Below are 24,277 nucleotides of genomic sequence, written 5' to 3' on the forward strand. Positions count from 1 at the left end.
GCTTAGTAACACACGAAAGGAAGTGATGCTGCCTGGTCTAGCTGTGAGAATGCCCACCTGCCTTCCCTCCCCTTCCCACTGCACCATGGACAAGCCCCATGGGAGTTCTTCCCCACAACTGTTTCTTTTTGTGCTTGCAAGGCCACTCTACTCATGGAAAAAGCACAAGCCACACAATAAGATATTAGGTATTCAAAACATGATGATTGTTTTTCCCTATTACCTGCTTCTTTTGCCAAATCAGGATAGTCTCTTGAATTCTCACCTCCAGGCTTCATGAACTGGAACACAGAGAGGATGATAAGTAGAAACAGGAATTGAGGGTTATATTTGTTTGTTTTTACAACAGAATCACAAAAAAATCATTCAGTTATTCACTCATAAAAACACTGTCACTGGGTCATCCCACAGAGCCATATTTCTGTTATTCCTGTTGATATCTGGTTTAACAAGAAACAGATTCATAGCTGATACTTATTCCCATCTGTAGTTCAATTTTAGTTTTACATTGTATTGGTTAAAGCCTACGCAATAAATCTATGAAGTAAGTCTGCATGGCACAGACATGCAATTAGAAATGTAAATATTTAAATGTTCTTTCATTTAAAAAAAAAGTTCATGTCTGTGTGTGCTGTGCAGGACTTACACCCCTTTGATTCCACTACTCAGGAGGCAGAGAAAAGGAGGCAGATCTCTGTGAGTTCTAGGCCAAGTTTCAGGCCAGCTAAGACTACACAGTGAGGCCCTGTCTCAAAAACAAAAAAGACAACCAAACAAAAACAACAAGAAAACAGGGCTTTGACGTGTGGTGGTTTTGCCACTGAGCCACATTCCCTGTTGTGGATATCTCTGTTTAACACTAAATAAAGCTTTAAAAGTAGAAAGAATTTGAAGATCAATTGTGATGTGGAATCTGAAACTGTACCAACAAACCCTTCATAAAGAACTGAAGAGTTGGACTGGAGAGATGGCTCAGCGGTTAAGAGCACTGACTGCTCTTCCAGAGGTCCTGAGTTCAATTCCCAGCAACCACATGGTGGCTCACAGCCATCTGTAATGGGATCTGATGTCCTCTTCTGGTGTGTCTGAAGAAAGCAATAGTGTACTCACATACATAAAATAAATTTTTTTTTAAAAAAAGGAGAGGATTAAAAAAAAAAAGAACTGAAGAATTGTTATTGTTACACAGTGAGTTGGAGGCCAGATCCTGTCTAAAAGTAAAACAAAATTTAAAAATTAGTAATTCGGGGAGATGGGAGGCAACATTTGGGATACAAATAATAAAATAATTCATTAAAAAATTTTAATTAGTAATTCTAGCCAGGTGTGGTGGTACACACCTTTAACCCCAGCACTCAGGAGCAGAGGCAGGCAGATCTCTATGAGTTCAAGGCTTTCCTGGTCTACCTAATCAATTCCAGGACAGCCAGGGCTATGTGGTGAGACCCTGTCTCAAAAAACAACCAAAACATCAGTAACTCTATGAGTTACACATCTCTTGCACATTTTTTTTCTTTTTTTTTTAAAGATTTATTTTATTTATTATATATATAAGTACACTGTAGCTGTCTTCAGATACACCAGAAGGGGGCATCAGATCCCATTACAGATAGTTGTGAGCCACCATGTGGTTGCTGGGAATTGAACTCATGACCTCTGGAAGAGCAGTCGGGTGCTCTTAACCACTGAGCCATCTCTCCAGCCCTCTCTTGCACATTTTAATAAAAATTCTCAACCTCACCTTTGTTAATGTCAACACTTACCTCATTAACGATGTTTTCTTATTTTAGTGAGAACTTGACTAGCAGATACAAGACTCCTAGGAACTTGAATTTTATCATTGATAATAACTACAGCTAGGTGATAGTTTCCACTCTATTTGCCAGTTTTAAAGGAGACAGGTAGGTTCACCAATGTCCTACAAAGACTTGCTTTTAAGATTTAGTCATGTCATGGGGTTTTGATCTATTACCATGTTATCCTGTCTAAAGGTCAAATGGTTGGACTGGGAAAGTGGCCTAGCTGGAAAACTGTCTTGCGTAAGGCCCGCTGTGGTCATCTCTTAATGACTCTAGACCTGAGGAGACAGATCACAGGAGGTCACCTTGGTGAGTCAGAGATGAGAGAGAGATACCATGAGAGAATGACACAGACGAGGTGCCTGAAGAATGGTCCCTGAGGTTGTCCTCTAGCCTTTCACACATGCACGCCTACATACAAGCTCAACTGTCCTAGTCTAAGTTGGCGCCTGAATCTTGACATAACCCAAAGGGGTTCTGATTTCTTCACAACTGATTATTACAAAATTCTTCAGACTTATCTTGATAAGTCATCTCATCTAGATTTTGTAATTTCTCCAATCGACCATATACATAGATAGATAGATAGATAGATAGATAGATAGATAGATAGATAGATAGATAGAGATAGATAGATAAAGATTCTTCAGGGGTTAAAGGCCTGGGAGCCTGGAGGTATAACTCAATTGGCAGAATATCTAACATGCATGAAGCCTTGGGTTCCATCTCCAGGACCCCAGAAACAGGACATGATAGCACACATCTGTAATCTGAATATTCAGGAGGTCGAGGCAGTAGGTTTACAAGTTCAAAGTCATCCACAGCTACATAGTGAGTGGCTTTGAAGCCAGAAGGGATTAAGTAAGACCCCCACCTCCAGAAAAAAATAAAGATATTTCAGGACCTCAGTCTTAGCATCTAGAATACCACTGATGGAGATACTGTTTCTAGGCCTCTTCGTGTGGCCGTGCTGGGAATACGTTTAACAGATGAAAAATCTCACATATTCACATCACCACTTCCCACTCCACTTCAGTACTGCGTGCAGTCACTGTTGGTTGCTGGTTGGTTGGTTGGTTGGATTTTTGAAACAGGGCCTCTCATGTCCTCAGGCTGCCTTCAAACTTCCTATCCTCAAAGCTTAGGATCTTATTCAGTGTTATAGCATTTCCCTGGCATGCTTAAGGCACTGGATTTGATTCTTAGGACCAGCAAAACATTTTAAAATGATAACAAAGTTTCAACAGGGCTGGCAAGATGGTTTAGCAGGTAAAGGTGCTTGCCATGTAAGCCTGGTGATCTAGATTCCTCAATACCCGAAAGACAATGGAAGGACAAAATCAACTCCACAAAGTCGTCATCCGAGCTCAGCATGCTCGCCACTGCGTGTACACACATGTACACAAATGTGTACACATCTACACACATGTACACACACACACACACACACACACACACACACACACACAAAACCTTTTTAAATGTTATTTAATGCTATTTAAGGTTCCTGAGCATGGGTGAGGCTCATCACCTGCTAAGTTTCACCATAAGACAGTGTCATAACAAGCTGACTTTTCTCCTGGAATCATTTCAAATAAATTTCCCAACCTCTGCCAGGAAGGTAGTGTATGTTTGGCTGTGTTTTTGAAGAACAAAGCTAGGCAGTACCACATGGAGAATTTGAACTAATTCCCTTCTTTTTGTGACAGTTGGGTTTTGTTTGTTTTTGAGATGATTCTGTTACCATCTGCAGAGAGCTAGGATGCCACCACACCCGGCTTCTCTCCACTGTTAATACTTTCTGGCCTCTCCCCCACAGTTTATGCCCCAGTGTGCATGGTTTCGCACTGTTTTAATGATACTTGGGGAAAAAAAACAAGAGATAAGTTCATTTTTTTTCCAATCTTCCACGCTTAACTAAACATGCCAAATTATCCTCTTTTTCCTCTTTCTTCTTTTTTGTTTATGTGGGTTTTTAAAAATCTGTCTTTAATCCCAGTACTCGGGAGGCAGAGGCAGACAGATCTCTGTGAGTTCAAGGCCAGCCCGGTCTACAGAGGGAGTTGGGAGTTCCAGGACAGCCAAGGCTACACAGTGAGACCCTATCTCAAAAAAAAAAAAAAAAAAGAAAGAAAGAAAAACAGGAAAAAAACAATAAATAAATAAATATTTTATTTATAAAAATTACATTATATATAATACAAATATTATATTTGTAAAATAAATGTATCTTTGGTTTATTAGTGTGTATGTGTGTCTATACTGTGTAGGGGGCACACTCGGGCTGCAGGACACATGGGGAGGGCAGAGGACGTAAGAGTTAGCTCGCTCACATTGTATGAGGCCCAGGGACCAAACTCAGGCTGCCAAGCCTAATGGGAGGCTCTTTTACCTACTGGTCATCTTGCCGGCCCTTGATCCTACATAAGACAGGTTGGCTGTGAATTGCTATGTAAACTTGAGGACAGCCTTGAACTTCTGATTCTCCTGTCTCCACCCTCTGAATGTTGAAACTCTGAGCACACATCGCCATGCCTGATCTATGCAGACTGCGGATGGAACTCAGGGCTCCAGGCATGTTTGGCAAGTGTTTACCAAGTGAGTCACATCCCCAGCCCCATCTTGCTTTTTGCTTTTATTCATTTTTGTCACGGTGACCCTCAATATAACACAGCACATGTACTGCATACATGCTTAAATCATGAAACTGTCTTTAATTCCTTTCCTCTTCCCTACAGAATACTAATGCCCCCTTCACCTCAACCTCCCAACTGGAAAAAATTAAACATGCCTTTTGTCTTTCTAATTTTTTAAACATTTATTTATTTATTATGTATACATCATACAGCTTTCTGCCTGCATGTATGCCTGCAGGCCAGAAGAGGGCACCAGACCTGATTATAGATGGTTGTGAGCCACCATGTGGTTGCTGGGAATTGAACTCAGACCTCTGGAAGAGCAGTCAGTGCTCTTAACCTCTGACCCATCTCTCCAGCCCACCTTTTGTTTTTCTAGAAACTATGCTTTTTCTACACAGTCCATATAAACAGATATTAAACAACCAATGGGAGGTTCTTTAAAAAGGAACAACAAACTAGCAGGGCATGGGAGAAGGAGACACCTGTAAGTTCAGCAGTAGAGAAGTTTGAGAGGCTGAATCAAAAGTTTAAAACTAGCCAGGGCCATATAAGATAATGTTTAAAAAAAAATCTAAGGAATATTTTTTAAATTTTTAGGGGTTGGGGATTTAGCTCAGTGGTAGAGCGCTTGCCTAGCAAGTGCAAGGCTCTGGGTTCAGTCCCCAGCACTGGAAAAAAAAAAAAAAAGAAAAGAAAAAAAATTTTACTGCCCACCTACTTATATCAGAAGCTCCCCTCTGAGAAACAGGTGGATGCTCTTTAAGTTGATCAACTTTTCTATTTACATGTTTTGAGTGAATTATATGTTTCCCCCTACTACTAAGATAATATAAAATGTAAGGTTTTTTCTTTTTACAGTAAAAAAAGAAAAAGATTCTTTGCAGTGACTCTTACACAAAGTACACCCATCTAATATCAATCAACTAGCACTCAGTGTCTTTCGGCAGGAGTGATTATCATTGTGGTTGTGAATAATTGTGGTACCCACCCTGTAGCAATACATTAGGAGAATATAGTCATCTAAACAAAGAATTCCAGCACATCAAAGTAAATTAGAGTTTTCAAGGCTCTGCGAGAAAGCCGAGATAATGAAGGGTTTTCTGGAAGGTAAGATCTGAACTGCCCTTTAAGAGTAAAAAGATACCAGAGCTTCCAGGGACTAAGCCACTACCTAAAGACTGACCCTGGACTCTGACCTCATAGGCAGCAATGAATATCCTAGTAAGAGCACCAGTGGAAGGGGAAGCCCTTGGTCCTGCTAAGACTGAACCCCAGGTGAACGTGATTGTTGGGGGGAGGGCGGCAATGGGGGGGAGGATGGGGAGGGGAACACCCATAAAGAAGGGGAGGGGGAGGGATTAGGGGGATGTTGGCCCGGAAACCGGGAAAGGGAATAACACTCGAAATGTAAATAAGAAATACTCAAGTTAATTTTTAAAAAAAAGTGTACAAAGATACTAACCAGGGAAAGTGAGCTGGTGCAATTAGTGCCACTAGATGCAAAACTGCTGAAGATTAAGACAGAGATACAGGTAACCTGGCATTACTAGAACACAGAGAAGAGTCAGAGTATTGGGAGAAAAGACTATGGAAGCTTCTGGTTGCCTTAGACCTAGAGAAACAGAAATATGGTCAGAGGATCAAGGTAACCTGTACCTGTGTTAAGAGCTGAGCGTCCTTAGCTCCCAACTAAAACCCACTGCCACACCTGATGCTATCTGAGAAAAGCACTTAAAGCCACTACAGAGCTGGTGACATTCACAATGTCTTCTTTCTCTCAGATAGCCTGGCCTCTGTCCAAGCTCCAAACGTTTTTTGTTTGTTTGTTTCGTTTGTCAGTTTGGTTTGGTTTGGTTTGTGAAACAAGGTCTTGCAACATAGTCCTCTTATGACCCCAAACTCGCAGCAATTCTCCTGGCTGCATCTCCTAATAATCACCACTAGAGATGTGAGCCACCCGGCCGGCCTAGCTCGGGATTTAGAATCTAAGGAAGTGTGAGTAAGATGTGTGTTGTGCTGGGGGATCCTTCAAAGACTAAACAGCTAGAAAAGGCAAACAAGAAGGAGAAGAAAAAAAGGTGAGAAATTGCGACCCTATTGATAGCATCATACAGCCTCCAGTCGTCTCTCTGGGTAGAAGAGACAGCAGAGCAGACTGTGACCTTCCCCCCTGCCGTGCTTCCCAGTCACCTCGGACTGCTAGGAATAACAGAGGCAGATCTCACGCCTCTCACAGCTGTTTACCTTGGTCATGCCAACTCCGACCACGAACACCCGGCGCAGGCGCGGAGAGTTCAACGCGACTGAAGGCATGGCTCTAGCAGCAAAGAGAACAACCTCCTACAGACTGAAGCTTTGCAGAACCAGAGCCGGTTTAGGTCTACTTATCCCAGCCCCAGGCGTCAGGGGCGGGGCCGCGCGTCGGGGGCGGAGCCGAGTTACAGGAAGCTGGCAGGAGGAAGCAGTGTAGGGCATCTACGCATGCTTGGCGATCTTTTAACCTACTGCGTTAGATTCAGGCAGTTTCTCAAGGAGACCTCAGTTTCTGTGCTTCTTCTCTTTACAGTGAGAGAGGGAAGACCTGAAATGGAAGCTCTGGCCTCAGAGGAAAATCAGAAGCCTGTGGAGATTCTTTAGAGTGTTAGAAACGTTCTGTATCTGTGAGGGCAGTTACAACACTCAGTATGTGAGCTAAAGCACAGTGTACACTAATAAAGTCATATGGATAAGATGTCTTTAAAAATTAAGTCAGGGGGTCTGGAGAGATGGCTCAGAGGTTAAGAGCACTGGCTGCTCTTCCAGAAGACCCGGGTTCAATTCCCAGCTCCCACATGGCAGCACGCTCCTGCCTGTAACTCCAGTTCCAGGGGATCAGACACCCTCACACAGACATACATGCCGGCAAGACATATAAAATATAAAATAAAGATGAATTATCTTTAAAAAAAATTAAGTCAGATCAGGGTTTAGTGGTTGGTTTACGCCTTTTATATTCCCCACTCGAGAGGAGGCAGAGGCAGAGGCAGTCAGATCTCAGAATTTGATACCAGCCTGGTCTGGACAGTGAGAGCTACAGAGAAACCCTGTCTCAAAAACAACAATAATAACAAATAAGTAAATAAATAAATAATAAAGGAACAAACGAAAACCCTCAGCGTGGCAGTGAGCTCCTGTAATCCACTCAGGAGGCAAAAGCAGGTAGATCTCTGTGAATTTTTAGCAGGTCCTCAGACCTTAACACAACTGACACCATGTTAGAGTTACCCTTCTGACCTTAAAACCAGCAAGTAGACCCCAACACCTGCCAAAAATGGTACAAAGACCAAACCCATCAAAGACCTGGTCCATAGTTCCAGGGACCAGGGAAGTCCCTACATGGGCTAATCTTACTTTTCGGTTTCCATAGTTCTGTTTCTTGCTAGTTATGTTTGCTAACTGAAATGTGCTGACCAGAATGTGGGTTTTATGCATAAAAGACAAAGGACCAGGGTCGCATGATTTGGGCAAGTATCCTCTGCAGCCAGGAGCCAACAATACAGACTTTCTTTTCAGCTTTGAGAGTGTCTGTTTGGACTGGAGAGATGGCTCAATGGTTAAGAGCACTGACTGCTCTTCCGGAGAGCCTGAGTTCAATTCCCAATAACCACACGGTGACTCACAACCATCTGTAATAGGATCTGATGCTCTCTTCTGGTGTGTCTGAAGACAGCTACAGTGTGCTTATATAAATAAAAAAAAAATCTTAAAAAAAAAAAAGAAAAAGAGTGTCTGTATGTTATTCTCTGGTAGATATACCACAAATTCAAGTCCAGCCTTGTGCAGGCTGCAAAGTGAGACCCTGTCTCAAAAAAAAAGATGTAATGCGCGCGCACACGTGTGTGTGTGTGTGTGTGTGTGTGTGTGTGTGTGAAACAGGGTTTCTTTGTGTAGCTTGTTTGTCACTATTTCTTTACTGCCCTTCAGTTGTTCTATCTGTAAATATTGTCCGTGTCAGAATGCTAAACCCCCTGAGCCTCTTTTGATTATGTCTGGCTTATGAATTATTCCTTGTGTGGTGGAGCACACCCTTGATCCTAACACTTGGGAAAGCAGAGGCAGGTGGATATCTGTGAGTTTAAGGCCAGCCTGGTCTACATAGCCTGTCCCAGGACAGCCAAAGCTATGTAGAGAGTCTCTATCTCAAAAATAAATAAATAAATAAATAAATAAATAAATAAATAAATAAATAAATAAAATACATCCTTCAATTTAACTGGTTGGAAGTTCTTTTAGTCATAGCCTGCCAATTATTTGTAACTCTAAAATCAACACTTGAGGTGATAAATAGTGTGTTTCCCAAAGTTGTACACTCAGCTGTGGTGGGCTGAGGACACAATCTACCGTCTCAGCACCCACATTGGACACTCACAACTGGGAGTCCAGTTCTATCTGGAAGTCTAGTTCTATGGTACCTGATGCCCTCTTCTGACCTCCATGGGAACTGGGCACACATGTGGTGTACATACATACATGCAGCCAAAATACTCACACACATCAAATAAAAGGATCTTTAAGGGTAGGTATTCATACACTCCGTTTGGCCACCAGAGGAGCTGAGATACAAGCAGGGAGACTGGGGACACGTGTCACATACAGATACAGTGGAGAGCATCCAGGGGGAAGCAGAGCAGGACACCATAAGGTCCTGATACTGAATACTGAGAAGGCTTGGTAAGAACTGAATCCACTGCCGTGGGGTCCCTGCAAGCATCATGAGCTGCCTGAGGTAAGAAACTTCCAGAGTATGATACCAGACCAGTTTATTTTAGACATATTTAAGTACAATATAATTTTGGAAAATGTTTCCTAGTGATGATTATCTCAGTCCCATGTGCACAGTAAAGCTTACTATGTAACTACATCAAAAACTCTTGCAAAGTACCCATGACTCTACAATGAAGGTGGGTTTTATAGCTTAAGGTCTAAGATCTGATGTGGCCTCTGGCTGATAGAGTAGAGCTCAGCAGGCTATATAAAGTACATGTGACATCTCCCCTAAAGATGGATTCTATTGACTGAGAAACAAAACTAAAGAGAAAGGTTTAGGGAGGGAGACTTTGGGAGAAAAGGTCTGGGGAAATCTGGGTGAGGCCTGGCTCTAGAGTTAGCAAAGGTCACCAGAAAATTGACAATATCCACTCACAGGGAGACCCTGCACAAGGAAACAAAGCCACCCTGTGTCATCCCTGTGCCTGGCAAAGACAGATGGTGTTAACAGTGGTGAAACTGCAGAGGACTCTGCTTTGTAAGTGAAAGGACTGAGGAGGAAAGCCAGTGTTGACAAAAAAACAAAAAATAAAAACAACAACAACAACAACAACATGCTCTTACCTCAAAGGGGACAAGAGAGAGAATTCATTCTGGAGAGTAAAATAAAAAACAGCCACTGTCCACAAAAACACAGTTTCAATTACCCCATTTCTGTGTCTTCTAACATGGAAACCGTTTCATAGTGTTTTGTAGTTAAAGAACAAGGCAGAGAAGCAGTGACAGACAGGCTGGCAGGTCTCAGATGCTATCTGAGGGTCAGATCTTACAAAATGAGAACATAACGCTCTTAGGTATATTTGAGGAGATAGCTTATTGAAGATATGAGGGTGAGCACAGCCAGAGGCATCTGGAAGGATCCAGATAGAACATGGCCAGCTGACTGAAGCCCCAGCTTTGGGAGGGTGAGGTTTAGATTAGTGACACTGAGTGAGAAGTGCAGAGAGGGGCAACAGTATAACAAACATAGTAAAAAATGTCGGTTAGACATGTAAAAATAGCTTAGGAACCCCACCACACACAAGGCTGCACCTGACAACCGCAGCCCAGTGACATGACTAAGGATAACCGGACGCAGTCCTAGAACCTCACGATGCCCACTGGACAGTATATAAGCAGAGACCAAGAACAGTGCACATTCAGAGAGACTCCACCTTGATCTGCCCTGAGACCGAGAGTCTCCCCCAAGACTCTGACCCTTGAATCAGAGACTTCTGTTAGAGACTAGGCCTGACCTACAGCTAAGGTGAGCAGGTGAGCAGCCTTTGAGAGATAAGGCTGAGCACATGATTGGGAATTTAGAGTGTGACCATTGTGTGATGATCCTCAGCATAATGAAATATAACCTTTATTATGCTAACTACACACACATACCTCTAGGAGAGCTTCCTGGTCTGCTTTCACCCGTTCATAGTTTGTCATTTGTCCCGGGTATCTTTGAGACCTAACAATATTGTCTTAGGCCTTTGGTGGAGAATAGTGTTTTATTAAGTGTTTATTAAGTTAGTAAATTCCACAGGTTTAGTTATTTGTTTGTTTATTTGGTTGGTTGGTTGGTTTTGTTTGCTTTAGTCCTGGCACTCAGGAGGCAGAGACAGGAAGGTCTCTGAGAGTTTAAGACCAGCCTGGTACAAAGCTCGTTCTAAGACAGCCAGGTCTACACAGAGAAGCCCTGTCTGGAAAAACCAAAACAATAACAATAAAAACAAAAAAAGATTTTAGATCTGACACAGTGGTGACCAAGGACAGCCTCAGAAAATTGTAATTAGATTCCCCACTGTGTGACATTCCCGCACCCCTCCCCATGTCCAGTCGTCCAGCCACCAGCCTTTGCACGCACAGCTTCTTTCCAGGAACTTTCTTTCACGGTAGGAACTTGATCATAGACACACACTGCAAGGGAAACTTAGTGAAGCCTCTCGCCCTTTGCTTGTTTTTAGTTGGCTCTAAAAATCAGTAGTTTGAAGTTGGGAGTGAGTGGTGCACACACCTTTAACTCCAGTGTTCTGGAGGCAGAGGCAGACAGAGCACTCCTTTCCTGAGCTGGGGAGATGGCTCAGTGGGTAGAGCACTTATGCTGCAGGCCTGAGGACCATATTTAGATCTCTAGCACCTACATAAGAGCACAGCAGGCACAGAAGCCTGCCTGTACTCTGCTACTCAGGAGATCTCCTGACTTGCTAGACTAGGGAATCAGGAGAGCTCCCAATTCAGAGCAACCCTGCCTCAATAAATAAAGATAAGAACAATTGAGGAAGACGTCTTCTGGTTTCTAAACACATGTATGCACCCACACCCTTGCAAACAGGCACATGCACAGAAATTCACACCACACACACACACACACACACACACACACACACACAGCCACTTCTTTCAAATGTCACCCATTAGCATCTCACTCTTGGCTGCAGATTTCACCCTTGACTGAAACACCCACTGCTTTAAAGCTACAGCTTCTCACTATGTCCTCCTGGTCCATAGAAAAAGATGTCTTCTGTATGTTAGGTGTCAACACAGGCAACGCAGCTCTCATCTCAAAGAGAATAAGAGGTAGTTTGTTCTAGAACAGAACTTGAGGCACCATGGCCCAGAAAACATGATGCTAAGTTAGCCCAGGTCCCATCTTCCCTATGGAATTAGCTTCAGGATGTGCTACAGTAAGGGAAAACAAAATCCTAAGCTAAGTGCTGAAAGCCTGGCTGAACTGAGACTTCCTCGCAGGCCTGGATGAAAGGACAAAGGGAACCTAGTTCTGATCCTTGCCTAATCTTGGCAAGGTCTAGTGTGGAGTTTAGGATTCTACTTCCGGGGAAGTTGGCTTTCCCCTGAAGAGACCGGACTTATCAGTCCCAAGACTACAGCGTGCCGTTCTCCCACACCCTTAAGAAACTCTGTTCCCCTGTGCAACATTGCCTGCTTAGCACTTACCTTTCTGCCCACTTTGTCCCACTGCTCCCCTACTAACAGTGTATAAGAGACCTGGTACTTAATAACCTTCTTGCGTGAGCCATCGCTTGTGTAAGCCCTCCTGATCCCAAACCTTCCTATCTCCTCCTTTGTTTTCTCACTCCATGCTCTCCTTAGAGATCTCCTTAGAGATCTCCTTGGAGATTGTTAAATAATGACCTGATGGCCCAGGTCAATCAAAGCAAGTTTAAAAACATTGGTGGAGACATCAGAAAGGAAGTTAGAGAACGATGGGCCAATCTCTCCTACAGGCTTCACACACCGATTTGGGTTGGTAAAAGGTAATGATCTGCTAAGTTAATAGGTTCCAAAGGATTTTGTATTTTGGTTTTTGTTTTGTTTTTTTGTCTTGAGGGGGGTGTTTTTGTTTTGTTTTGTCATCTGTTTTACCTATTTTTTAAAATATTTTTAATATTTATTTTTATTAATTACTTTATTAATTTTTATGTATTGATTGTTTTTATTAATTTATTAATTATTAATTTATTAAATTAACAAATTTATTTTGTGTCTTTGCCTCTGCGACCAGGAATTCCTGGAAATAAGCAGTGTCTGCAAAGACTGATCAGCCGGAGGCTGAAATGTTGGAGGACTGGAGCCTAGTTACCATATCTTGGGCTAGCAGTATTTCTGAGCAGCCATTCCTTGCCCACTTGTGTGTCAGAACTGTGATTAGTAGGTTAAAACAGGGGCTGGAGAGATGGCTCAGTGGTTAAGGCACTGACTGCTCTTCCAGAGGTCCTGAGTTCAATTCCCAGCAACCACATGGTGGCTCACAACTATCTATAATGGGATCTGAACCCTCTTCTGGTGTGTCTAAAAACAGCTACAGTGTACTCATATAACTAAAATATAATTTTAAAAAGGGTTATGGTTGGAAGCTCAGTTCAGCCCAAGCTAGTCAGCCAGGCTGGAACAAAATTCTGGATGCTGATGCCTAGCAGCTTACTGCCAGCTTCTTTAAGCATATGTAACCTGGAAAATATCCAGGTTATAAATATAAAAGGTTATAAATATCTTCCTGTTAAAAGACAACACTGTGTGCTTAATATTTCTGTTTCCCCTGGTGATCAGTGGGCTTAAAGACCTTTGCACTCCCAATAAGAAGGAAAGAGGGAGGTAGGGAGGGAGGGAAGGAAAGAAGGAAAGAAGGAAAGAAGGAAGAAAGGAAGGAAGAAAATGGTAAGAGCTGGCTTAGGAGTCAAAAGTCAAGAATATTCTAGGTTTAAAAAAACAAACCAATCAAACAAGCAAAAAACCAGTAAAATATCCTGAGCAAAAGGCTTCTGGAGACTAGCGTTCCCTTGAGCAATGCTCTTCCTGTCCATTGCTCCTTACTCCTCTACCCCTCCCTTTAAAAGTCCTTTGAAGGACTGGTGAGGCTTTTCAGCCATTAAGCACACTGGCTGCCCTTCCAGAGGAGCCAGATTCTCAGCACCCTCATGGCAGCTAATTTCAGTTCCAGGGGATCTGATGCCACTTTCTGGCCTTCTCCATAACCAGATATGCAAGTGGTGCACAGGCATACATTCAGAAGGAACACTCATACACATAACATTTTTTAATTAAGTTTTTATGGGCACCAGGTTCACGGACACCACCCTGATGATGAAATATGTGGTGGAGAGGTGGGGGAGATGGAAAAGCAGAATGACGAATGCTCTATGGAGAGAAAAGTGAATATGTGATGTTGGTGACAGGTGAGAGACGGGGCTGAGGTTGACATGCTGTCATTGCCCAGTAGGGTCCTCAGGGAGGTGTGTGGACTCAGCCCCCAAACATGCTAACCAGTCTTGGATTACCCTGGCTCTGGGCAACTATGGAGGCTGGAGGTGAGGAAAGTTTCACTTTCTAGATTAAACCTCCTGGAAGGACCACCACGGTCTGTGAGGCCACCAGAAACCATGTTGGTGTTGGTGGTCCATGCTGCTATCCAAAGCCAAGAAAAACCTGAAATCTATGTTGATTTGAGTATAACAGCAACTTTTATTCACGTGTATGAAATGTCACGTCAGAAGCTCACTGCCTCAGTCTGCTTACCTAGACCTAGTCCTGGAAGCTTAACCTCTAATTACAGTCTAATCTAGGCCTAGAGTGCTTTCAGCCTCTGAGGCTTGCAGCTGAATGAGCTCACCCTTTCTTGTTCTTTCTGAACTGTAGCTTGATGGTTCAAGTCAGCTGCTCTGGCTCAAACTCCTCCCCAGGATGACTGATTCAATCTGGCTTCTCTCTCTCTCTCTCTCTCTCTCTCTCTCTCTCTCTCTCTCTCTCTCTCTCAGTTTCTGAATTGCTTTGCTTGGCCTCTGTCTTAGCTAGGGTTTTACTGCTGTGAACAGACACCACAACCAAGGCAACTCTTAAAAGGACAACATTTAATTGGGGCTGGCTTACAAGTTCAGAGGATCTACTCGATTATCATCAAGGCAGGAGCATGACAGCATCCAGGCAGATATGGTGCAGTAGGAGCTGAGACGTCTACATCTTCGTCTGAAGGTAGCTAGGAGAATATTGACTTTCAGGCAGCTAGGATGAAGGTCTTAAAGCCCACACCGACAGTGACACAACTACTCCAACAAGGCCACACCTCCTAATAGTGCCACTCCCTAGGCCAAATGTATCCAAACCATCACAGCCTCATATTAGCGTTGGCCATCTGTTCTAATCTTCTGGCTCCTTCTTAGTATGTCTAGTTCTATCTTCATCTATGTCTAGCTTGTTCTCTCTCTGTAACTTGTCTCTGTATAACTGTCCCAGTAAAACTGCCTCCCTTTTTCTTTCTGCTCTGCCCTCCCCAGTAGCTTCCCTCTCCTCTCTCTTCTCATGAGAGCTGGACAGATCTTATTCTGGTTCGTCACTTTGTCTGCCACTCAATTAGACATCACTTTTCAACCCTGGGTCCTTCTACAAACTAACTTTACCTTCATTATTTGGAATTATCACTGTGTACAAAGGGCATGTCTGTATTCCAGCCAGAGGGATTAAAGGTGTGTCACAACTAGAAACAGGGGTTTTCAGTAAACACAATCTTGGGGTTCACAATGTGAGCAAATATCCTGCAACATGTAAGTGGTCTGTGCTGCTGACTGACGATGTGGTAACGTCCTTGGCTTTGCTGCCTGACTCAGGGGAGGGGTGTGTTGATGTGAATGCCATGAGGCCATGATGAGGCCTGAGGTCCATGCAACTGTTGAGTGGGTCAGTGGTCCAGATAACATGGGCTATGTTGATGTCTGTGGCCAAGTCACCACCAAAGGTTATGAAGATGTCTGTAGTCTGGAATGCTGCCTGAAGCCATGTTGATGTTCTAAGGGCGGTGTTGAGTCGGCCCCACCCCTTGCTGCTGCTGACAGAGGCTTGGGCTGACCAACTCAGCTGCCTACCACACAGGCCCAGAACCAGGGCTTTGAGTTGTCCCACCCTAACATCTACCTCATATACAGTAGGCTACTGTAATGCTCACAGTGGCTTGGCCTGTATAACTATAGCTGGAGGGTCTCTGATTTCAGGAAATTGCAGGATATTCAAAAGGAATCTCAGCAAATGTCCAGTGCTCATGGTGTGACAGAAACCAGAGGCCTCGAACCAAACTAGTGACTCATCGCAATGAACACTGGCAAGTAAGGCTGTTTGGGTAAAAGGATATCCCGCATGACACACCAAAGCTTCCCATGCTAGTACTTCAAATGAATATGTGATAGAGAGGCTAGAAAGATGGGGCAGCTGAGCGGCCCATGACTGGCCCGAGAGCAGGCTGGAGGTGATAGAGGACAAGTTGCTGTCTAAACACTTTTGTTTTGCTTTTCTTTTTATTTTATTTTGTGGGGAAATTGACAAGTGTGGGGGTGGACATGGAAGACTGAGTAATGAGTGGGATTGGGGTTCATGATGTGAAATTCCCAAAGAATAGATAAAAAAAGAGAGAGAGAGAGAGACTGCTCAGATATAAAGGAACCCAGTCAAACAGCTCCCTGCACCCAAGTCCTGGGGGAGGGAGAGCTAGACCTTCAGACGGGCAAACAAGCCTGGGAAGCCAGAGGAGACAACTCTCTGCCCACATTTCTGACTCTAGAGGAAAACGCCTAACGCCATCTGGGCCCCCTGTGCACAGGGTCCCGAGCAAAGGTGGGGCAGGCCCTTCTGGTTGCTGCCCTCACAGAGAGCTGAAACCTGACTCTGAGGAGCAACTCCAGACCCGAGACCAGCGGTAAGACCAACTTTTCTGCTCCAAGTGACCTGTCAGTGGACTCAGGACACACACCCACAGGAACACCTGATGATCAGTAGACAGAAACGACTACCCGCCTGAAAGCAGAACACTCTGTCCCCATAACTGGCCGAAAGAGAACAAGAAAACAGGTCTACAGCACTCCTGACACACAGGCCTATAGGACAGTCTAACCACTATCAGAAATAGCAGAACAAGGTAACACCAGAGACAACATGATGGCAAGAGGCAAGCACGGGAACCCAAGCAACAGAAACCAAGACTACATGGCATCATCGGAGCTCAATTCTCCCACCAAAGCAAACATTGAATATCCAAACACACCAGAAAAGCAAGATCTAGATTTAAAATCACGTTTAATCATGATGATGAAGGACTTCAAGAAAGACATAAAGAATTCCCTTAGAAAAATGCAGGAAAACACAAATAAACAAGCAGAAACCTATAGCGAGGAAATGCAAAAATCCCTGAAAGAATTACAGGAAAAAACAATCAAACAGGTGAAGGAATTAAAGATGGAAATAGAAGCAATAAAGAAAGCACAAAGGGGGGCTGGGGATTTAGCTCAGTGGTAGAGCGCTTACCTAGGAAGCGCAAGGCCCTGGGTTCGGTCCCCAGCTCCGAAAAAAAGAACCAAAAAAAAAAAAAAAAAGAAAGCACAAAGGGAGACAACCCTAGATATAGAAAACCAAAGGAAGAGACAAGGAGCCATAAATACGAGCATCACCAACAGAATGCAAGAGATAGAAGAGAGAATCTCAGGAGCAGAAGATTCCATAGAAATCATTGACTCAACTGTCAAAGATAATGGAAAATGGAAAAAGATACTGGCCCAAAACATACAGGAAATCCAGGACACAATGAGAAGATCAAACCTAAGGATAATAGGTATAGAAGAGAGTGAAGACACCCAACTCAAAGGACCAGTAAATATCTTCAACAAAATCATAGAAGAAAATGTCCCTAATCTAAAGAGAGGCCCATAAACATACAAGAAGCCTACAGAATTCCAAATAGATTAGACCAGAAAAGAAACTCCTCCTGTCACATAATAGTCAAAACATCAAATGCACAAAACAAAGAAAGAATATTAAAAGCAGTAAGGGAAAAAGGTCAAGTAACATATAAAGGCAGACCTATCAAAATTACACCAGACTTCTCACCAGAGACTATGAAAGCCAGAAGATCCTAGACACAAATGCCAGCCCAGGTTACTGTATCCAGCAAAACTCTCAATTAACATAGATGGAGAAACCAAGATATTCCATAACAAAACCAAATTTACACAATATCTTTCTACAAATCCAGCCCTACAAAGGATAATAAATGGTAAAGCCCAACACAAAGAGGCAAGCTACACCCTAGAAGAAGCAAGAAACTAATCCTTTTGCAACAAAAAAAGAGAAGACAAGCACACAAACATAATCTCACATCCAAACACGAATATAACAGGAAGCAACAATCACTATTCCTTAATATCTCTCAGCATCAATGGACTCAATTCCCCAATAAAAAGACACAGATCGGGGTTGGGGATTTGGCTCAGTGGTAGAGCACTTGCCTAAGAAGCGCAAGGCCCTGGGTTCGGTCCCCAGCTCCAAAAAAAAAAAAAAAAAAAAAAAGACACAGATTAACAAACTGGATATGCACTGAGGACCAACATTTTGCTGCCAACAGGAAACACACCTCAGAGACAAAGACAGACACTACCTCAGAGTAAAAGGCTGGAAAACAACTTTCTAAGCAAGTAGTCTGAAGAAGCAAGCTGGAGCAGCCATTCTAATATTGAATTAAATCGATTTTCAACCAAAAGTCATCAAAAAAGAGAAGGAAGGACACTTCATATTCATCAAAGGAAAAATCCACCAAGATGAACTCTCAATCCTAAATATCAATGCTCCAAATACAAGGGCACCTACATACATAAAAGAAACCTTATTGGGTTGGGGATTTAGCTCAGTGGTAGAGCACTTGCCTAGCAAGCGCAAGGCCCTGGGTTCGGTCCCCAGCTCTGAAAAAAAGAAAAAGAAAAAAAAACTTACTAAAGCTCAAAACATACATTGCACCTCACACAATAATAGTAGGAGATTTCAACACCCCACTCTCGTCAATGGACAGATCATGGAAAGAGAAATTAAACAGAGACATAGACAGACTAAGAGAACTCATGAACCAAATGTATTTAACAGATATTGAAAGAACATTCTATCCTAAAACAAAAGGATATACCTTCTTCTCACCACCTCATGGTACTTTCTCCAAAATTGACCACATAATTGGTCATAAAACAGGCCTTAACAGATACAGAAAGATAGAAATAAGCCCATGCGTCCTATCAGAGCACCATGGGCTAAAGCTGATCTTCAATAACAATAAGAAAATAATGCCCACATATACATGGAAGTTGAACAATGCTTTACTCAATGATAACCTGGTCAAGGAATAAATAAAGAAAGAAATTAAAGACTTCTTAGAATTTAATGAAAATGAAGATACAACATACCCAAACATATGGGACACAGTGAAAACTGTGCTAAGAGGAAAACTCATAGCTCTGAGCACCTGCAGAAAGAAACAGGAGAGAGCATATATCAGCAGCTTGACAGCACACCTAAAAGCTCTAGAACAAAAAGAAGCAAACACACCCAGGAGGAATACAAGGCAGAAAATAATCAAACTTAGAGCTGAAATCAACCAAGTAGAAACAAAAAGGACTGTACAAAGAATCAACAGAACCAAAAGCTGGTTCTTTGAGAAAATCAACAAGATAGATAAACCCTTAGCCAGACTAACCAGAGGACACAGAGAGTGTGTCCAAATTAACAAAGCCAGAAATGAAAAGGGAGACATAAAAACAGAGTCAGAGGAAATTAAAAAAATCATCAGGGGAGCTGGAGAGATGGCTCAGTGGTTAAGAGCACTGACTACTCTTCCAGAGGTCCTGAGTTCAAATCCCAGTAACCACATGGTGGCTTACAACCATCTGTAATGAGATCTGATGCCCTCTTCTGGTGTGTCTGAAGACAGCTACAGTGTACTTATATATAATGAATTTTAAAAAAGTTTTTAAAAATCATCAGATCCTACTACAAAAGCCTATATTCAACAGATAAACCATTTAAACAACCCCATAACTCCTAAAGAAATAGAAGCAGTCATTAATAGTCTCCCAACCAAAAAGAGCCCAGGTCCAGATGGGTTCAGTGCAGAATTCTATCAGACCTTCATAGAAGACCTCATACCAATACTATCCAAACTATTCCACAAAATTGGAACAGATGGAGTGCTACCGAATTCCTTCTATGAAGCTACAATTATTCATATACCTAAACCACACAAAGACCCAGCAAAGAAAGAGAACTTCAGACCAATTTCCCTTATGAATACCAACTCAAAGATACTCAATAAAATTCTTGCAAACCGAATCCAAGAGCACATCAAAACAATCATCCATCATAATCAAGTAGGCTTCATCCCAGGCATGCAGGGATGGTTTAATATACAGAAAACCATCAACGTGATCCATTATATAAACAAACTGAAAGAACAAAACCACATGATCATTTCATTAGATGCTGAGAAAGCATTTGACAAAATTCAACACCCCTTCATGATAAAAGTCCTGGAAAGAACAGGAATTCAAGGCCCATACCTAAACATAGTAAAAGCCATATACAGCAAACCAGTTGCTAACATTAAACTAAATGGAGAGAAACTTGAAGCAATCCCACTAAAATCAGGGACTAGACAAGGCTGCCCACTCTCTCCCTACTTATTCAATATAGTTCTTGAAGTCCTAGCCAGAGCAATCAGACAACAAAAGGAGCTCAAGGGGATACAGATCGGAAAAGAAGTCAAAATATCACTATTTGCAGATGATATGATAGTATATTTAAGTGATCCCAAAAGTTCCACCAGAGAACTACTAAAGCTGATAAACAACTTCAGCAAAGTGGCTGGGTATAAAATTAACTCAAATAAATCAGTAGCCTTCCTCTACACAAAAGAGAAACAAGCCGAGAAAGAAATTAGGGAAACGACACCCTTCATAATAGACCCAAATAATATAAAGTACCTCGGTGTGACTTTAACCAAGCAAGTAAAAGATCTGTACAATAAGAACTTCAAGACTCTGAAGAAAGAAATTGAAGAAGACCTCAGAAGATGGAAAGATCTCCCATGCTCATGGATTGGCAGGATTAATATAGTAAAAATGGCCATTTTACCAAAAGCGATCTACAGATTCAATGCAATCCCCATCAAAATACCAATCCAATTCTTCAAAGAGTTAGACAGAACAATTTGCAAATTCATCTGGAATAACAAAAAACCCAGGATAGCTAAAACTATCCTCAACAATAAAAGGACTTCTGGGGGAATCACTATCCCTGAACTCAAGCAGTATTACAGAGCAATAGTGATAAAAACTGCATGGTATTGGTACAGAGACAGACAGATAGACCAATGGAACAGAATTGAAGACCCAGAAATGAACCCACACACCTATGGGCACTTGATTTTTGACAAAGGAGCCAAAACCATCCAATGGAAAAAGGATAGCATTTTCAGCAAATGGTGCTGGTTCAACTGGAGGTCAGCATGTAGAAGAATGCAGATCGATCCATGCTTATCACCCTGTACAAAGCTTAAGTCCAAGTGGATCAAGGACCTCCACATCAAACCAGATACACTCAAACTAATAGAAAAAAAGTGGGGAAGAATTTCAAACACATGGGCACTGGAGAAAATTTCCTGAACAAAACACCAATGGCTTATGCTCTAAGATCAAGAATCGACAAATGGGATCTCATAAAACTGCAAAGCTTCTATAAGGCAAAGGACATTGTTGTTAGGACAAAATGGCAACCAACAGATTGGGAAAAGATCTTTACCAATCCTACAACTGATAGAGGGCTTCTATCCAAAATATACAAAGAACTCACGAAGTTAGACTGCAGGGAGACAAATAACCCTATCAAAAAATGGGGTTCAGAGCTAAACAAAGAATTCACAGCTGAGGAATGCCAAATGGCTGAGAAACACCTAAAGAAATGTTCAACATCTTTAGTCATAAGGGAAATGCAAATCAAAACAACCCTGAGATTTCACCTCACACCAGTGAGAATGGCTAAGATCAAAAACTCAGGTGACAGCAGATGCTGGCGAGGATGCGGAGAAAGAGGAACACTCCTCCACTGTTGGTGGGATTGCAGACTGGTACAACCATTCTGGAAATCAGTCTGGAGGTTCCTCAGAAAATTGGACAATGAACTGCCTGAGGATCCAGCTATACCTCTCTTGGGCATATACCCAAAAGATGCCCCAACATATAAAAAAGACACGTGCTCCACTATGTTCATCTCAGCCTTATTTATAATAGCCAGAAGCTGGAAAGAACCCAGATACCCTTCAACAGAGGAATGGATACAGAAAATGTGGTACATCTACACAATGGAATATTACTCAGCTATCAAAAACAATGACTTTATGAAATTCGTAGGCAAATGGTTGGAACTGGAAAATATCATCCTGAGTGAGGTAACCCAATCACAGAAAAACACACATGGTATGCACTCATTGATAAGTGGCTATTAGCCCAAATGCTTGAATTACCCTAGATGCCTAGAACAAATGAAACTCAAGACGGATGATCAAAATGTGAATGCTTCACTCCTTCTTTAAAAGGGGAACAAGAATACACTTGGCAGGGAATAGAGAGGCAAAGATTAAAACAGACACAGAAGGAACACCCATTCAGACCCTGCCCCACATGTGGCCCATACATCTACAGCCATCCAATTAGACAAGATGGATGAAGCAAAGAAGTGCAGGCTGACAGGAGCCGGATGTAGATCGCTCCTGAGTGACACAGCCAGAATACAGCAAATACAGAGGCGAATGCCAGCAGCAAACCACTGAACTGAGAATAGGACCCCCATTGAAGGAATCAGAGAAAGAACTGGAAGAGCTTGAAGGGGCTCGAGACCCCATATGTACAACAATGCCAAGCAACCAGAGCTTCCAGGGACTAAGCCACTACCTAAAGACTATACATGGACTGACCCTGGACTCTGACCTCATAGGTAGCAATGAATATCCTAGTAAGCGCACCAGTGGAAGGGGAAGCCCTGGGTCCTGCTAAGACTGAACCCCCAGTGAACTAGATTGTTTTGGGGATTGTGGCAATGGGGGGAGGATGGGAGGGGTACACCCATAAGGAAGGGGAGGGGGGAGGGGGATGTTTGCCCGGAAACGGGGAAAGGGAATAACACTCGAAATGTATATAAGAAATACTCAAGTTAATAAAAAAAAAATCTCTGTAAATGTAACTTTTCACCAGAAGTAATTGTCCTTTCAGAGTCTTACTGCTGAATAAGCACACCCTTTCTAGCTCTCTCTGAACTCTGGATGGCTGGTTCATCCCAGCTGTTCTGGCTTCTCTCAGCTTCTCACTGAATTGCTCTTCTTGGCCTCAAACTAACTCTGGCAATTTGTTCTGATCTTCTGACTGCTTCTTATTCCCTGGCTTCAACTGGCTCTGCACTGCACTGTACTGACTCCCAGCTGACTGTACCAAATCCAATTCTACTTAACCGAACTAATTGAACTGACCTCTGTACTGCTCTTAAATACCCTTTCTCCTGAAAATTTGGTATATCCTATCTCTGATTCATTCTGTCAAATATTTCTCTGATTTGTCACTTTGTCTGCCCCTGAATTAAGCATCACTGTTTGTGATTAAAGGTGTTCCTGTCAGAGGGATAAAAGGTGTATGGCATGTCTGCATTTCAGCTGGATCACAAAGACCTAGAAGATCTTTGGATTAAAATTCCCCTACAAAATTCAAACAAAATTAAGTGGTTCTAATTCACTTGTCCCTAATAGCTAAGAATATTAAGCACAAAGTATTTATTGGCCGTTTGTATTTCCTCTTTAGAGAACTCTGTTCAGTTTTTCAACCTGGTTTTTTGTTTGTTTTGTTTATAATTGGGCTATCTGTTTTCTTGGGGTTTGGAGAGGGGTAGGTGGGGGGTTTAAGATAGGATCTCTGATCGCTGTTCTGGAACTCTCTATGTAAACCAGCCTGGCATTGAACTTACAGAATCTGCTTATCTCTGCCTCCCAAATGAATGATCCATTCTTGTTTAATACTTTAAATAGATTTTTTTTTCTTTAAAAAATTTAGACTTGGGCTGGAGAGATGGCTCAGTAGTTCAGAGAACTGACTGCTCTTCCAGAGGTCCTGAGTTCAAATTCCAGCAACCACATGGTGGCTCACAACCATCTGTAATGGGATCTGAAGCCCTCTTCTGGTGTGTCTGAAGAAAGCTACAGTATATTTACATATAATAAATAAATCTTTAAAATACTTAGATTCTTTTAAATTTTTATTTTATTTGTATAAATGTTTTGCCTGCATGTATACACATGTTCCAGATGTAAGCCTGGAGCCTGGGAGGTCAGAAGAAGGCATCAGATGCCTTGACCATGTCCTAAAGATGGAGTTACAGATGGTTGTGAGCCTCCTTGCAGGTGCTGGAAATTGACCAGGGTCCTCTGTAAGAGCAACAAAATCCTCTTAACTGTTTAACCATCTCTCCAGCTCCTTTATTTATTTTTTATGTCTATATATGGTGTCTTAGTCAGGGTTTCTATTTCTGCACAAAACACCATGACCAAGAAGCAAGCTGGGGAGGAAAGGGTTTATTCAGCTTACACTTCCACATTGCTGTTCATCACCAAAGAAGTCAGGACAGGAACTCAAGCAGGTAAGGAGCTGATGCAAAGGCCATGGAGGGATGTTACTTACTAGCTTGCTTCCCCTGGATTACTCAGCT

General features: G+C 42.4%; 1 protein-coding gene across 1 annotated transcript in view; it reads right to left on the reverse strand.

Annotated features, from left to right (window-relative positions):
- Positions 1 to 6,767, reverse strand: part of Scp2 (sterol carrier protein 2) — a 74,302-nt gene extending 67,535 nt beyond the window's left edge. Inside the window, exons 1-2 of the mRNA NM_138508.5 lie at positions 6,683 to 6,767; positions 224 to 281 (exon numbers count right to left, since the gene is read on the reverse strand). Coding sequence (NP_612517.3) covers positions 224 to 281; positions 6,683 to 6,751 — 127 coding nt within the window. The 5' untranslated portion in view covers positions 6,752 to 6,767. The remainder of the gene's footprint in view (positions 1 to 223; positions 282 to 6,682) is intronic.
- Between the last annotated feature and the right edge of the window lie 17,510 nt (positions 6,768 to 24,277).

The sequence above is a fragment of the Rattus norvegicus genome, chromosome 5 (genome assembly GCF_036323735.1).
Source record: "Rattus norvegicus strain BN/NHsdMcwi chromosome 5, GRCr8, whole genome shotgun sequence".
Lineage (NCBI taxonomy): Eukaryota > Metazoa > Chordata > Mammalia > Rodentia > Muridae > Rattus > Rattus norvegicus.